The sequence below is a fragment of the Etheostoma cragini genome, chromosome 21 (genome assembly GCF_013103735.1).
Source record: "Etheostoma cragini isolate CJK2018 chromosome 21, CSU_Ecrag_1.0, whole genome shotgun sequence".
Taxonomy (NCBI): Eukaryota; Metazoa; Chordata; class Actinopteri; order Perciformes; family Percidae; genus Etheostoma; species Etheostoma cragini.
This window is the reverse complement of record NC_048427.1, coordinates 677,701-695,161: the sequence shown is the minus strand read 5'-3', so window position 1 is coordinate 695,161 and position 17,461 is coordinate 677,701. Positions and strand designations below refer to the sequence as shown.

The 17,461-nt window shown below is 41.9% G+C and overlaps 1 protein-coding gene and 1 long non-coding RNA gene across 3 annotated transcripts in view; one reads left to right on the top strand and one right to left on the bottom strand.

The window, feature by feature from the left end:
* LOC117936696 overlaps positions 1–10,582 on the bottom strand; it is a 22,715-nt gene extending 12,133 nt beyond the window's left edge. The window contains exons 1-2 of the long non-coding RNA XR_004655001.1: positions 10,468–10,582; positions 3,888–3,898 (exon numbers count right to left, since the gene is read on the bottom strand). This is a non-coding gene — a long non-coding RNA (uncharacterized LOC117936696). The remainder of the gene's footprint in view (positions 1–3,887; positions 3,899–10,467) is intronic.
* The window catches only part of rnf213b (ring finger protein 213b), a 46,655-nt gene that overhangs the window by 28,916 nt on the left and 278 nt on the right, over positions 1–17,461 (top strand). The window contains exons 43-63 of one of the 2 annotated variants that reach the window (XM_034859982.1): positions 428–527; positions 1,576–1,687; positions 1,929–2,127; positions 3,372–3,562; positions 3,864–3,986; positions 5,121–5,222; positions 5,309–5,551; positions 6,011–6,130; positions 6,222–6,316; positions 6,401–6,551; positions 6,951–7,116; positions 7,487–7,581; positions 8,211–8,459; positions 9,657–9,789; positions 11,347–11,430; positions 11,610–11,775; positions 12,798–12,999; positions 13,097–13,174; positions 14,241–14,441; positions 15,410–15,499; positions 16,342–16,520. In XM_034859982.1, the coding sequence (XP_034715873.1) occupies positions 428–527; positions 1,576–1,687; positions 1,929–2,127; positions 3,372–3,562; positions 3,864–3,986; positions 5,121–5,222; positions 5,309–5,551; positions 6,011–6,130; positions 6,222–6,316; positions 6,401–6,551; positions 6,951–7,116; positions 7,487–7,581; positions 8,211–8,459; positions 9,657–9,789; positions 11,347–11,430; positions 11,610–11,775; positions 12,798–12,999; positions 13,097–13,174; positions 14,241–14,441; positions 15,410–15,499; positions 16,342–16,520 (3,079 nt within the window). Of the gene's footprint in view, positions 1–427; positions 528–1,575; positions 1,688–1,928; positions 2,128–3,371; positions 3,563–3,863; positions 3,987–5,120; positions 5,223–5,308; positions 5,552–6,010; positions 6,131–6,221; positions 6,317–6,400; positions 6,552–6,950; positions 7,117–7,486; positions 7,582–8,210; positions 8,460–9,656; positions 9,790–11,346; positions 11,431–11,606; positions 11,776–12,797; positions 13,000–13,096; positions 13,175–14,240; positions 14,442–15,409; positions 15,500–16,341; positions 16,521–17,461 lie in introns of both variants that reach the window. The other variant, XM_034859981.1, reaches the window with a different exon arrangement.

The following is a 17,461-nucleotide window of genomic DNA, read 5'->3' as shown; positions in this document are numbered from 1 at the left end:
CCCCCCACCTGCCTGCTCGCCTCTCATTGAAAATGAATTACATGGCGCGACAATCGCTCCCGTGTGAAAAGGCCTTAATGCTTACACATGCCCCTACTTTACAATTTCATATTATTACAAGTTCTTTTGGTGCTTTTCTCAACGTTTTAGATGCTTTCACAACATTTAGGATGCTTTTTTGAGGTTTTTGGCATTTTCTTTGACCAAACTGTAAGTGGGAAGACTGTATGAGACATGTAGTAATACAGTCATATTTGACTTTTTCAATGACATAATAATAAACTCTACATGTCTGGCCCTTGATATGATTCTCATTTTCCAGTGTGGTCCAAAGGGAAGTTGAGTTTGACACCCCAGAACTAGATAATTGATGATGCTGCGATAATGAGGCGTTTATCCTTTTTATTCCCTCTGTTGTGTGATGCAGGAGACGTGTACCGGACCAGAGAGCTCACTCCCTTCCTGGAGTGTGTGGACAACAGTCCGGTGGTGCGATCTGTGCTGCCAAAGCTGCTGCTGCAGGACAGGTGAGGGGAGGAAGTACTCAAACTGTTGGTCCAACTTTCTTTTAAAAGCATAAAACACCACAATAGGATAATAAGGAAAGTGCTGTATACTTTCCAAGACTAGGTAAAGTGACAGTTATGATTGATTCATTCTGAAACAAAGAACTAAAATTGGAGATAAAAATACATTTCATAGGTTTTCATAGTCTCAGATCAGTTGAAGGACAACATGCTTCTCTGCAGCTTTGGTACATTTTAAAAACAGATAATTTCAAAAAGTTATTCTGTCAAGCAGCTGTAACAAGGCTTTTTGAGGAATGCTGATGTTTTTTGTTTAAATATTAGACGGTAATACTAGCTTAGCCGAACTTAGCCCCGCCACAACATTTGAGGTCGGGAAGTTCGGTCTGGACTTGATCCGTTGTGGAGCAACGAGGCTCAAACCAGAGCTGTTCCGACCAATCAGATTGTCAGGGCGGGATTTATACGATGATGATCAACAGTAACGCAATCAACCACGTCACCACAGAGCGCTTGGGTTGAATTTGTTTACAACAAAGATGGCTGCCGCTGGTGAACTGAGATGTGTAGATTCCTCCATGGCGTCTGTTAGAGAAGATAACAACAGCACATTCATTTTAAAAGAGGAACAGAGAACCGGGATCGAGGCATTTGTCCATCGTAAAGATGTTTTTGCCGTCCTTCGTATGGGATTTGGCAAAAGTTCAACATACGCCACATACTTGGTTGCTCTGATTGGTTGTAGGTTTGTCCAATTGAGTGCGGAGGCATTTTCGGTTGTAACACCCCCCAAAATAAGAGCCTTATGGAGCAGTATCAGACTCATATTCTGACTAGAGTCTGAGTATACGGACTCTAATACAGCAATATTTAATGACTCATTCTCTCAAAAGAACAGTATTTTCTACTAAAAAGCAGTGGAGGACAAGTAGAAGTTTTCCAAAAAAGAAATCCTCAAATAAAGTACCTGAACTGTTTACTTACTGTGATGATTACAGTAACACTTGTCTAGGAACTGCATGTGTGTAAATGGGGTTCTGTGTGTCAGTTTTGAGCAGGTGAAGACCCACATCCAGACCTACCTGAGCAACCTGGAGGAGAATCTTCTGAACAGAGAAGACCGTACTGAACTCTACCTGCTGTTTGTCAACTGCTTCCAGGTAGAAGACACAGTCTCCACTTGTCCATCTGTCCTTTATCTTCAGAGGGATGATTATCCTGATTGTTATTTTTTAGTATTTAATTCTTGGCTTTATCTGTTAAGATGACACGCCTTTCCCAGACATCACTTCTCTCAGCACCGTCTTTTTTTTTAAACCATGGATTTATTACTAAAACATTTATTTTAACATAATTGAATGGCATCACTTGTTATTGATGCTGTATTTTCTTTTTCCTCAGGACTCGTTGTTGTGCTCCGAAGCGAGAGAAGAGGAACGGAGCGGAGAACAGCAACGACAAGATGACATTGGATTCCTGAGCCGGATCGCCAGGAAACAGACTCCGGACCGCCAGCAAGACCCGGCCGAGTTCCTGCTCAACATAGCCAGGCTGAGGACATGTCTGAGCACTGCAGCCGGGCTGCTCAGGGACGCCCACGGTGGGTTCTGCGGCTCAACTATGTTTAACTAAAAGTTACAATCTCAAAGTTTGTTTAACTAAAAGTTACAATCTCAAATCTCAATCTTCTCTGGGTTTTTTCTCACTTTGCTGGCACTTATGGAGATAAGCCTTAATTGCAAGTGTGCTGTTGTTGGATCTCACTTCCTAGAGATCCAAATATATTGTTGTGTTACACACACACACACACCCACACACACACACACACACACACACACACACACACACACACACACACACACACACACACACACACACACACACACACACACACACGTTAGATGAAGACTGAGTCTGTTGTGTTAGCTCCACCTACCCTCTTATACTTACTCTTGACATATTTCACTTTGCCGGCACTTATGGCGATAAGCGTTAACTGCGAGTGTGTTGTTGGATCTCAGTTCTTAGGGATCCAAACAGCATGTTGCGTTACACACACACACACACACACACACACACACACACACACACAGTGTTAGATGAAGACTGAGTCTGTTGTGTTAGCTCCGCCAACTCTCTTTGGCGGACCAACCACTGCTGGTTGATTGAAAATCTATTAATAACTGTCCGTCAGTCAGGGGTTTGACCAGGAATGTCATGTTCATAATACTGTACTGTAGTATTATAGTACTATAGTAATACTGCCAATGCAAAAGCTTTCAATAGACATTCAACAGACATACATCTTTGAGATTATTACTCTAAATCACCCCAATTTAATAATTTAGATTGTTGCATAGATATATTTTTTATACAATATCTAACTATTTTTTATTTTGTTTATCGAAGGAATTGCACAATACATGTTACATCAAAAAGTAAATTCTCCTCCAGTTTTTCTTTTTTGTAAACAGGAACAATATATCCCCCCCCCCCCCCCCCCCCCCCCCCCCCCCCCCCCCCCCCCCCCCCCACACCCGCCTCATACACCTCTTGGCAGCTAGTGTGTTCACAAAAACCAAAAAACATTTCTCAATTATGAATGTACATTCTCACAGCTATGCATCAATATTCTAGCATAGGTCCACATATGTCTATAACATATTAGATGGCTTAAATTCACTCACTCTGTCACTCTTTCAGACTTTCATAATACTTGCATAGATATTTGACGCATCAATAAAATCCATAAATCCATAAAATGTCGTCAGATGTGCGATGGTTTCATGAACAAGGGAATTAAAGGGCCGTGTCATCCTTTCATGTTTCCTTCATGACACACAGGCGGACATGAGGAGGTGGAGGCTCGGTACCTGCAGCAGGTGAGGGCGGTGTGTGAGTACTGTGGTAACGACTGGTTCAGGGTTTACCTGCTCCGAGCCCTCTACAGAGTCTCCGGGACGGAGCACATCCTGTCCCTGATGAACAACCCGGTCTGGGGGTGGCTCTTCCCTGCAGGGCTCCTTCGACTTCAGGTAACAAATATCTCACAATAAAGAAGAAAAAAACAGAAACAAGACACCAGAAAGTTTTTTTCCTTTCTACTTTTGACTAGTAATGTTCCCACCTTTCATGCTGTGTTGAGAAACTTTATGTAACAATGTATGTCTCTTAACTTGTAAACAATTTATATTGATGTAACTTTTTCTCTGGTCTGTGTTGTTTCTGTTTTACATATTGTTATACACACATGGACCTATGTGTCTGAATCTCAACTCAAAGTTGACTTGAAATATTTAGCAGGAGACACTATAATCTTCATTTTCTTTCTCGAAGAGGACAATTCCAACTAACCTGGACCAGTTCCTGTGCTGTGGGACACCTTACCGGGCTGTGAGAGACGCCCTGGTCCACGTTCTGCTGGAAAACAGATCTGACACCTGCGTGACCGAGATAAAGGTCAGAGAGACTCCAGAGCAGATACATAATCCACAATTCAATTCTATTTTATTTATAGTATCAAATCAGAACAAGAGTTATCTCAAGACACTTTACAGATAGAGTAGGTCTAGACCACACTCTATAAGTTATGAAGACCCAACAATTCTAGATATTCCCCCAAAAGGAAGCAATTAGTGCGACAGTGGCGAGGAAAAACTCCCTTTTAGGGAGAAACCTGGGGAAGACCCAGACTCTTGTAGGCGGTGTCTGACGGTGCTTGTTGGGGGGGGGATGAACTGTAGCAATAATAGTCACAATAAAGATAATCATAAGAGATAACAATGATCATACCTAGTTTATGAGCAGTGTTTATGAGTGATAACTACTGATAATCCTGATCTGGAGACACCAGAGCAGATAGGAAGGAAACATGAAAATGTTCATTCAAAGGGAATGTAGTTAAGAAGAGAAAAGGTGGATCAATGACCCGCTTCGGTCGATGCTGTCATGTCTCCTAATGACCACTAGATGTCAGAAAAGCCACTTTATTTTAACTCCATTCATTTAGCATTTCTAAGCACTGCATAAACATGCAAATGTTTTCTTTTTATACACACTAATATAGTTGTAGGAGGAGGATTTAAGGTTGTTGCCAAATGCATGCTTACAGCTAAATTATAGTCTTTGTATGCTGCTTATAAATGTTAAATAAGGTAAAAATAATTTTATTTTATTTATTTAATTATTATTGTTTTTTACATTTCTTCCTCCAAATCCATTTGCGATCTGTTCCCTTCTGAATAAACAGTTGCATTATTATTTATTAAGATAATTCTTAACAGATTTCTGTAGTTCAAACATCTTTGAATTATAGTTGAAAACGTCAGTTATAACGGCCTACGTATTAAAAACTGTCGGGTTTAAATCAGGCTTGGGCTCATAATTACAGTTAATGTGTCAGACACAGCATGCTCGGGCTCAGCTAGAGTTTGGGGTCGATCTAATCTCTAACTGGTAGGAGTAAAAGCAGGGGGTAAAAACCTCTAACATGATCCTTACATTTACACAAAGCTGTTCATATCTCTTTGCCAAAGCAAACATTTCACTCAGCTTCAGGGTTTTCTGTATTCCTCTTTCCCGTTTTCTCTGCAGAAGCTGAAGGGCTTTGAGATCAGTCTGCTGGCGCTGGCGTTGTTCAGACAGGTCACCTGCCGCTACAAAACCCCGGACCGCAACACGCTTCCCTCCCCACAGGTCAGCACACTGCATGTCTGGTGTAACCTGTGCCTCTCGCTCGTTTCCTTGATATTCAACACGTGGTCCTATGTGAACACTTACAGGAGTTAGCGAGACTGGAAGAGATCCTGAAAAACGTCAAGTCACAGGAGTTCAGGGAGTTCTGCGCTGCGCTTCTGTCCAATCAGATCGGTGGAGCGGGCTCTTCCCTGCGCCTCAGCAGGGATCTATCGGCTCAGAGACAAACCCTCCTGGAGCTGCTGGTCCATCTGGACTCTGTGATCCTCAGTGGAAATCCTCTGCTGGTTCCTCTTCATCAGATCGCCACCCAGCCTCAGAACGTTACAGTAAGACACCGCTTATCTCTTACTTAAAGGGGCACTCCACTGATTTTACACATTAAGTCTGTTTAGTCTTGGTTAGTACGACTAGTTAAGCCCTATTAACACAGGACTAGTATCACCAGGAGACCTCATGTGAAACTACACACACACACACACACACACACACACACACACACTCACACACACACACACACACACACACACACACACACACCACACACCAAACGCCTGTTTCCTGCTGCACAGTAGCACGGGATGAGCAAAGTCTTTATTTTGCTCTAATTTCCTTTACATGACATTTTCCCCTACACATGATGCCAAGGCTTTGTCAAAACTTTCATTTATTATTGGCAACAAAATCTATCCAAAAGAAGGAAATCCTTGGATATACTGTTCCTTAATCATACTCCAAATTATTCTCCATGAATATAGCACATTAACTCAATTTTCTTTTCCTCCTAGAACTCCTTTCTGCCAACGATGCCTGATAATGACCCAGGTGAAGTCATGCAGTGGTTGACTAATGCCAGCAGAGCACAGCTGTACCGCTGTGCCAACGGACATCCATTCGTTGTGACAGAGGTACGAGATGTCTTTGTGTCCCTCGTAGCAAACATTTTTAAAGTTCAATAAAAGTTCAATAAATAACACTTGCTTCTGTATCGTCTCATAGTGTGGGAGGCCGGTGGTTGAGGCAAAATGTTCCACATGTGGAGTCCGAATTGGTGGGATAAACCACAACCCAGTAGCGGGATTTACAGCTAGAAGGTATACTGTAACTGTATTCTGACAGTGTATTGAGTCAAATGTTTGTGTTTGATTTAACTGGAGGTCCTCCGTGTGTGTATAAAGTGCCGGAGATCAAACTCGGACGGGACACGTGTTAGGGGAGGCTGGCCAGAGATCTGAAGCCCCGGAGAGACAGCTGACTGCTGCTCAGTCCTGCGTCCTGCGGCTGCTCACGCACCTCGCCATGCTCCAAGGCTCTTTAAGAAATAAGAGAGTGAGACTAATGCCTTCCTTCCACTGGAAGACTTTAAACAGACTTTGAAAAACAACTAAAGTCTGACGCAATCTTGCATCTAACGCTAAAGACTGTCACAATATGTAAAGACTTGTTGATGTTGCAGGGTCACACGTTGCAAAACTACAACTAGATTTGTAAATGTAGGCTACTTTTAAAATGCCATATTTTCCCTCTGGGCTCTGGTTACCATACCAACTCAACTTATTTTGTTGTTAACTTGTTAAATAAGTCACTTTTAATTATTAATAAAATATTGTAGTTGTGTGTTAGGCGACTTATGTTTCCTTATTACATATTTAAGTAAATAAAAATATATAAATAATGTTCAATTAAAGACCCAACCCTAGTATTAACAGTGCTGTGGTGTTGTTGTAGGGGGTTACTGACATGATCCACCCCGGGCCCCGGGATGTTTCCCACTTCCTGTGGAAGCACCTGGACACAGACATGCGTGTGTTGGGGCGGACCCTGGACCAGAACCTGGACAACACAGCGCTGACCATTCATCTGATTCTCAACACCTGTGCACACTTCACTCCAGGTGACTTTCCAACGTTTTTCAGCATGTTGTTTTTGTTGATTTGTTTTCACATGTACTTTCTTTTCTCTTTCTTCACTTTTTATTTTCTCTCCTCAATAGATTGTTATTTTGTTATTTTCTTATGTCCCTTTTATATAGTCTATATGCTATGCTATTTTTATTTTTAAATTTTATTTACTGCAACCTATTGTTGAATTAATCCAGGGAAGCCAACATGCCAAACCCCTTTGACAGTTTTCTAGGTTTTCCTTTGTCTTTTTTACTTCATGTCTTGTAAATGTAGCATTGCTTTGTTTTAGTTTGTTATGTATGTGGTCAAATAAATAAATCAAATCAAAAACATGCGTAACTCTGCTGAACGTTAATAAAGGTTCCCTCGGAGCGAGACCCGATCTGTCCTCCAGACAGGGACGGAAACATTGGGAGAAGCTCGTCTGTGATTCTGCCATAAACCCAGTACTTCAAGTAAGGAGTACACTGGATTTAAAGTCTGTAAATGGGACAGGTACATTTGAGTCAAAGACCAAAGATATTTTAAATATAGAGTTCATTAACTATAGGTAACATTCATGACAGTGAATGTAAAAAGATCAATTAAAGACTTGTTACAATCGCTTCTAAAATATTTTGCATGGTTAATACAGTGTAAGAACATTTGATTATGTACAGTGGGGCTCGAAAGTTTGGGCACCCCAGGTAAAAAATTGTATTAATGTGCATAAAGAAGCCAAGAAAAGATGGAAACATCTCCAAAAGGCATCAAAGGACCTTTGCAGACGCCATTTTTTTGTTTTCTGTTATTTTGCAAGACATATTATACTGTGTCTAATCTGTCATTTGATGCCTTCTTTGAGATTTTTTCATCTTTTCTTGGCTGCTCAATGCACATTAATACAAAGTTTTACCTGGGGGGCCCAAACCTTCGAGCCCCACTATATACCTGCTATCTGTTAAGGATGTCTGCTCTGTAATCTGTTTAATGTTTTTTTAAAACTGATCCCTGATTGATGAATTACTGGAATAAATACTACTAGGGACGTTATCAAAAGGAAGACACTAAGACATTTTGGGTGATAAATGTTGTCTGTTTTCAGACTTTGCGGGCAAATCTATCTGAAGCTCAGCAGAGGATCAGTGCCGACGATGGACTCGCTGGAAGTCCCCTGATGACTCTCCTGTTCAAGGATCCTGGGCCCATGTTGTCGCTCCCCTCTGACTGCCCGACACATCGCTCCACCTTCTGGGCTCTCCCCGAGACCATGACGGTGGAGCGTTTCTCTAACCTGGTGGATGAAGCGCAGGGACGCAGCTCGTTACCGCTGCTGAGCCTGTTCCTCAACAAGGTACCGATCTTCATCAGGGGCCTCGGGAATCCTTTGTACTGACACAGACCGGGGGGACACAGCGGAGGATAATTAAGCAGATGTACACCACCTCTGACATGTTCTAAATCCTGATCCGACATGCCGTGAGGACAGATGTTCCCAGCGGATTTAGAGAATGAAAGACTCAGCCTAGAGAGCACGATAGCCAATAAAAGTCCAGTTCAATAGTGAAAGTATTAATTCTTTTTCCTTTTGCTTTTACTTGATAGGACAGTTCAGAAACACCGGAAACAGACAGGAAACATTCTCTGTCAGGACCACCTCCCACACAGATTCTTTATGTACTTGATCAATCTGCATCTGGATTTTGATGTGCATCAAAAACACACGTTAATAGGTTGTCATTTTTGGAGAATACTTCCAGCCAAGGAGTATAAGGGGCAATGATGAATTGTGCATCATCTTTTAGCAGCTTAGACCCAGGACCCCCTGAGATTTGGCATTTTAAATGTATGATGTTGAAGTCCAACATATACGTCAAAAGTCATCAATTTCTGCAGAATATCTCACAGAAAATGTGGTTAAATTTAACGAAAAATATCCACATACATACCAAAAATACCTTGTTTTTTTGAGAGTTGAGAGTGTTACAAACTGACACCAGGATACTTTCTAAAGGTTCAGGACAGTCTAATAAGACATGTTCTGTAATATCCATGTTGAAAAAAAAAATAAACACTTTACATTTATTTAAAAGCTAAAACATGGAGTGATTTTTAAATGGCCACACAGTTTTCTGCACCAATTGTTCATTGCCTAGTCCGACCAATTTCACTGAAATCTGTTGAGTAGTACAGATATATGTTAAATATCAAGCAAACAAAAGCAAGCATGCACAACTGAAAACATATAGCTGTTCTGGGGAAGTTAGTTAGGCCGAAATATGCTCTGAAAAAAAGGCACTTAGTGTTCCCAGAATCACGTAGGTTTACCTCTTAAAATTATTAAAAGTGACAGCAAAAGTCCAACTCTAGTTATTCCAAAAATGAAAGCTCTTGTTTTCAAGTCTTTCAGGTCTTTCCTTACACTCTTTGCTCTTTCTCAGTGAATATTAATGCACGGTGGATCACTACTTGTTGTTAAAATATATGATATGTGGTCCTGACATTACATCGTGTTTGGAGTGTTTGACATGTGCTGACTCTGTTGATTCAGATTCGCTGTGTGAGGCAGTTACGTCACCTGCCTGAGCTGGCTGCTCTACAGTCGGACCTGCTGAGGGTGTTCCCTCGGACCTCAGACTCCACACATCAAACCATTGCCCAGATGTTACAGCAGATACCGGCAGGTAGATCCACATTTTATTTTGAATTAAACGTACAACAACAAAACCATCATCCAACACCCACTGATGATAACACACACACATGTACACACAGAAACACACACACACACACACACACACACACACATGCACACACAATCGTGTCTGGCTATCTTTGTGGGGACCAGTCATTGACATAATGCATTCCCTAGCCCCTAACCCTAACCTTAACCATCAAACCTAAATGCCTAACCTTAACCCTCACCCTAACCCTAACCTTAACCATCAAACCTAAATGCCTAACCTTAACCCTCACCCTAACCCTAACCTTAACCCTCACCCTAACCCTAACCATAACCTAACTCTAACTCTACTCCTAAAACCAAGTCTTATTCCTCAAACAGCCCTTTAACGTTAAGGGGACCAGCATTTTGTCCCCACAAAGCTGTCAGGTCCCCATAAGTATACTGTATTCACAGTTTTTGGTCCCAACAAATGTAGCTAAACCTGACCCACACACACACACACACACACACACACACACACACACACACACACACACACGGGTATTTACATGCAGAAATTAGCACCTGCTGCAAATCTCACTGACTTCCATTTGATTTTTGCAGTTTGTTCTTCATGGAAGAAAATGTTTTGTTCCTGCACTGCATGTCTGATGTGAAGCAAATGGCTTATCACAACCTAGTCTCACAATCCAGACCTTCCTCCTCAGCGCTGCGAGGAAGGTCTGGTTAGTCTGCACAGCATTCCACACAAAAACCTTCTCTGGTTTTATTGGCATTTCTTCAAACCAATCACACTCCTCTTAAGCGGACGGAGCAACGGCGCCTACGCAGAGAAGGAACTTGTTTTGGTGGAACATGTGGCAGACATAAGACGTGCCAAACTGGGCAAGTTATGCCAAACCTTTCCAGAAAAAAACAGGAATTATTTCAGATAATAAGAGATAAGGAAACATTACGGCGAGATGTTTCTATGCAGTAAGTCCAGATGTTCTCTTAGGCGTCATTCAGACTGCCTGCGTCGGCCGCCAGACGGTCGGTTAAAAACGCAGGTCTCTCCATTCCTTTAAAAGGGGGGAGTGCGTTTTGGCTTAAGGGGGTGAAAAGTTGAAAGTAGCTTAGTCTCCCTTTGCCAGACCTTCCTCCACAGCACTGCGTGGGAGGGTCTGGCTTGTCCACACTGCATTCTGGGACGTGAGAGAAACGTGCTCTGGTTTATCTGCATTTCTGTAAACCAATCACAATCATCTTGGGCGGGGCTAAGCATCAGGTGGAGCCACGGTGCTCTGTGAAATAGAATCAGGAAAGAACTTGTTTTGGTGGAACATGTGTATGTTCAAAATTAGTTTTAGTCGTGCAACAGAAAACTCATATTCGACAGATAGTCTAGCTAGCTGTCTGGATTTACCCTGCAGAGACCTGAGGACCAGGTAACCATAGTCCTCAGATTGGACAGATAGTCTAGCTAGCTGTCTGGATTTACCCTGCAGAGACCTGAGGACCAGGTAACCATAGTCTTCATAGATCACAAACTGAGCTGTCTCCTTATCTCCATCAGGATATCAGAAGAAGATTCTGCTTGAGAGAATTGAGAGATTCATCGTGGTTTGGAACTGCCTCCGAACAGATGTGGCAAACAGCTGTAAGCATGTCTTTATTAACATTTAACTCTGATGAACATATGTTCAATAGATCTATCCATCTATCCATCCATCTATCTATCTATCTGTCTATGTGTAGGTCTGTCTGTCTGTCTGTCTGTCTCCATCAATCTATCTGACTTCATGTACTGTTGCCGTGTCCTGTGTGTATATATAGCAGCAGACGTGGGTGCTGATGACTTGTGTTGGAAGGAGCTGACAACCGAGAGCTCTGGAGAGTTTCTGTCGCCGTGCCGACACGGACCGGGGTCCTGTCTCCGAACTCTGGTGGACTTCCTGTCGGAGACTCACAACAGCCTGGTGCGATCGAGCCGCCAGGAGGACAGGTCAGTACAGCGGGACACATGCGAGTGCAGAGGCTTTAGTCAAGCTTTCAGTGCTGTGGACGGCTTCAAGCACAAACTGGATCTTATTGATGTCAAAGGCAGGAAGAATTATATTTTTTATGAAACAATGACTACGTTTACGTGCACACAATTTCAGTTTTTGTCCTTATTCTGAAAAAGACAATGTTCTGGCTAAGCTGTTTCCATGGCTAATATTCCTGTTTACATGCAGCCGTGCAAAATACGATCTTTTCAAAGTTTTCCAGCAGTGGCGAAGACTTTGGACCGTGCAAACACAGCGTCCCTCTTTCAGTCCTTCAACCGCCCTTTCATGAAAAGGCCGTCGTTGTGCATATCCAACACCTGTTGACATCCAAGTCTTTTATAATGTTTAGAAGTAGCTGTGTTTCTCTCTTTTGACCATGCACCTCTACTGCAGTCAGACTCACACAAATTGCAATAAAAACCGGCATAACGCACATGTCTTCATCTGAAAATGCCAAATTTGGAAAAAGGCCTAATTGTAATAATAACAGAATATGCTGTTTGCATGTATCAAAAGTGGAATATTAGTGTGCATGTAAACGTACTCAGTGACGCAGATGGGTGCCGGAAACCAGACACATTAGCAACGCTTCTGAAGAAGAAGAGTGGCTGGACTGATGATAGATGTATCCTGCCCACACAAAACTTTACAATAAACAAGATATGGATGTATTAAACTATGATAAAGTGTAAGAAATCTTTTTAGTCTAACCAAGATACTTTAAGACACTTTAAGGATAATTACAATATGTTTTGCTTTTTTCTGTGAGATGTAGTCAATATGTTAAATATACTATATGTATCTGTAATTATATTTGTTATATCTAATAAGCTTTCAGACTTAGACACATATAAACTGGACTTCATGTTCTCACCTGTACCTATGACAACCCTACACCTTTGAAGCAGCCTCATGTGTTTTTAAACCACTGATTAATCCTGTTGATCGTGGACCTTGTCCTGATTTCTTTCCCCAGTGAGTACAGCGTTCCTTTAGAGAGCGTCTCAGAAACCCAGCTGACGCTGTGCAGCCCAGAGAGAGAGCTGCTGCCGCTGGTTTTATCCCACTGCCAGTACACCTTGAAGAAAGGCGGGGAGACGGACAGCAAATACGACCTGCCAGGCATCCAGACCCAGCTGGCCCGTCGCTTCCTGGCTGGAAAACCACTTATCCAAGGGGTACAGATCTAAGCTAATCATTCAGCTGCGTGCACATGTCAGGTAAAACCAAAACCTTCTGCTAACCAGCTCTGTTGTCCTCTCCGATCCCACTCAGGACACCTCCAGGTACCTGAACAGACATCTGCAGGACTTCTCCGTGGTTCTAACCGAGGTCCGAGACAGGATTCATCAGGTAAGACCAGTTCACCTACTTGTGTCTTGTGTTAGTGGTGCTAACACACAGACAGATTCTAAGATAAAATAATGGGAAATAATACGCTCTGGGTTATTTGCATTTGTTTTGTTTTTAATATTATGTTTTGGGGCATTTCATATTTTGTGCATTTTAGCCTTTAATAGACAGAGAAGCTGTAGACAGGAAACGGGGCAGAGAGGGAGGGAGGACATGCAGCAGAGGGCCGCAGGTTGGACTTGAACCACGAGCCGCAGCGTTGAGGACTGAGCATCTTTATACGGGAGCCAGGTGACCTACCCAGGCTTTATCTTGCAAATATTATTTTTTTATTTGTTTTTTAAAGACCATTTTGTGGGGCTTTTCCCTTTATTTGAAAGTGACAGAGATAGACAGGAAAGGTGGGAGAGAGGGAGGGAGGACACGCAGCAAAGGGCCGGAGGTCCGACTTGAACCGGGACCGCTGCAGGACCCAGTCAACATGGGGCTAGAGGTCGCCCAGAAACGTGCCTTTGTTGATCCAGACTATCTATTTATGGACCTTAGTATTTTATGGGACCAAAGTCTTCATCTGGATGATGGAAACAAACATGTTGAAAGGTGGGAAATGTTTATTAACAGGGAGGATAGACCGATGGAGAGTTCAAAATACTTATATTTCTTTAGGAAAATTAGTGTTTTTGTTTTGTACACTTTTTCAGTCCTTCTTGTATCTCTAATATCTCATTAAACGTATCCATCGTAATTATATACATACTGTACTGTATATGTATATTTTTATTTATTTTATGTTTTGATCTGTGGTTGTTAACTGATGGTTAGACCTGATCCGTCAGCTGTTTGTTTTTGTGTTTGTGGAATTATTTAATTTATTTTCTTTGTAGAATAAAAAACAAAAACAAAACAGAAATCAGCATTGGGCCGCTCCAAATCTTCTGGAACGGACCAATACCAGCCGAGGAATGTTCACAGAAGTTTCCCCCGTGGGATTTAACGAGACCACATTGACAGGGGTCACATTCCTCCCTGTGGCCGGCCCACTGACAGTTCCCCGTCTGTTCTGCAGGAGCCGCTGAAGGGCTCGGTGAGCAGCGCCATGAGGACGGTGCTGCGCTCCTACACAGACGTCTGTGACGCGCTGTATGTGGTGGAGATCGGCCTTCGCTTCCTCGGTAAGACTGGCGGCGACCCCCAGGGTCCCCTTCTGTCCTACCTCACGGACTCACTGCACATGGACCAGGCACAGATCTCCAGCACGGTAGCCAAGGTAGACAACCTCCCGAGCCACAGCTATCACCATTAAAACGCAGCTATGCAGAGAATGGGGTTATGTCGACATCATGTTGTAAGCAGGTCACCCAATACTCCTCTCCACATTAATGTGTGGAAATACCTGAAATGAAAATATTCATCATGTATACTCTGATCTCACATCTCACTGCCGGTTCTAAATACAACAATTAGTATTTAAATCCACAACAGCAATTTGCATGTTTTAGACTACTAACTACATTAGTATAGTATTATATTAGTTAGTTTTTATTTCTACTTTAAATCACAGCTAACGTTTTTCATTTTGGAAATTCACCATTCTGGCCAATCTTTACTTTCCATTCCTTTCTTTAAAATATTAAAGTCTATTAGCAGACTTTTAAAACTCGCATGCATGATTTAATCCACACACAAGATGATAATAATAATAATATTTATACTTTATAATTAAACTCAATTTATATGATTATAATTAATTAATATGACTTAATCCCACATGGGAATTTACAATGTTTTCACTCTATTGTTAACACACACATGACACACACATGCACGGTAGCTAAAGAGATGTCAGAGTGAGGGGGCTGCAGCTGTGGATGGAGGGAGCCCCAGGCAGTTGGGGGTTCGGTGCCTTGCTCAAGAGCACCTTGGCAGTGCCCAGGAGGTGAGCTGACACCTCTCCAGCTACCAGGTTCCAACCTCCCACAGACTGAGTTGTGAAGTGCGGCAGTGCAGATGTTGGAATTCAATCTCCATTTAATCTGCATCCCCATGCGCTGATTATGTAACAGTGACAGTGCAGACTCTGTGATGCTCACTGTGATGATGGATTACAAAAGTCAAGCAGGTTCACCAGTTTGACTTACAGAAATGAATAAAAATGGCTGTGGTAGACAACATACATATCAATCATTTATGATCTTGCAAAATAGGAATTAAACCGCTGTTTCATTTTCATGTCAGGGTCTTGGAGAGAGCAAACTTGAACACAGCACATCCACCTGGCAGCTCCTGACTTCTTGGAAATCTGAGCTAATGCTGAACAGAAAGCAAGTAAGTAGCAATAAAATCACAAAATTCTGTCTTTATTGGATGTGGCTTTTTAGCCTTTTATTTATGATATACAATAAAATACAATACCTCTATTTTTTAGGGAATAACAAAGAATATATGCATGTAATAAGACTCACCTTGTGCCATATTTCTTCACAATCGTACCTCCAGCACCCTTTAAACACCCTTTTAAGAATCAAAATCCATGAAACGGACATTATTTGAGAAACACTGGAAAGCATTACTTGTTTTTTTACTCATTATTTTCACCCGTGGCCTCCGCTGGCGGCCAGTGTCTGACCCCAAACACCACAGAGGGTTAAATTATCCAGGCTGTAATCCCTTGAAAGTGTGCCATTTGACATGACAGGCGCCCAGAGGTTGACCCCAATAAAACTGAATTCCAGGAGTCCTCTCTGCACTGCAGTTCCTGCTACAAATCTCCTTTTTTTAATCACATTAAACTATAATTTCATTTAGATTAGATTAGATTAGACTTTATTCATCCCACAGCGGGGAAATTTCCTTGTTACAGCAGCAGCATTTTGTACATTAAAAGCAAAAACAAACAAATACACAAGTAAGCACAAAAACAAGCAAACAGCAGACAGTGAGCAGAAGATATGACTGAACGTAAGTGACATCAAATAAAGATTTTGTAAAGTGCGGTTGCAATGGTACAGAAAAAGAACATTGCAGTGTAAGTGAGCGACATTAAATTAAATTAAGTTGAATATGTAATTAAAATAGTCTAGCAAAAGTAGGTAACCATACATAATATTGAACAAGTATATATATATATATATATTGAAATGTACGTGATTCCTGATCATGTTTTTTAGGACCCGTTTCAGAGGCTGCCCTCTAAGTTCCAGCAGAAGCTGTCCGAGGAGGAGAGGAAAGGGCTGAAGCTTTTCCTCGCTGTCACAGATGTTGACACTTTCTCTTTGGAGCTGCATGAAATTCTTCTGCTGAAGACGAATGACGATGTGCCGGACCAGGGTTACCATCCACAATGGGAGTAAGCACCAGCCATTTGTATTCTATGAGTGAAAACACAACCACTCTACCATGTGTGAGTTTAGTTTTTGGAGGAGGTAATACACCAAATGGTTAAACAATCCCAGAACATTTGCATTATTGACCTCTCTGTCCCCTAGTGTATGCAAGAGGTGTTTAGAGGAATGAGAGGTGTTTTTAGAAGCTCATGAATGTGAGAAGTGTGTCTATTGTCAGTTCAAAGATCACGCTGGTCTAAAGGAATCCATTGATTCTAGACAGCTTTAATCAGAGGAAAGTGTGGAGGTCTCACCGGGGGGGGGGGGATTTGGAGCCTTTTGACTTCCAGGACTGGATCGTGACCCCTCCAGGCAGCCATCTGTCAGGGGAAAAGGAGCTTAAGTTGTATCCCCGCAGTCACAGGTCATCCTTATTGAAGCAGCAGCTGGGCGGGGAAGTGGAAAGACATGCTCGTGGTACAAATCAGTGCTAACCACAGGCGCAGATTTTGGGTGGGTGCAGGGGATAATATGGACCCCCCAGTATTGAGAATATATACGGTATCTTTCTCTTTCACTGTGAAATGAAGCTGCCTTCAAGTGCGTTCGGAAATGTCGAGATCTATAAACGATCTGACGGAACACAGTATTTGTGTCTACTTGTACTTCATCGCAGGGTTAAAGAACTAAATAAAGCTAAATAAAGAGGGGATTTTTATATAGATTTAAACTCTGGAGCTCATGGCTTTATCAAAGGTCTCCTTATCGTAATAGTATTGTTAAGATGTACATTTTAAATACATTTACATTCCTAAAAAAAGAAAATCCAGAAACACGTGTGATGTTTTGAACGTGTTTGAGAAGTTTTGAACAATACATGAGAATATTTATTATAATAATTTCCTTTACATGAAGACATTTGCATCATAAATTGGTGTTAACAGCTGTTTTTTCTTCATGCTCC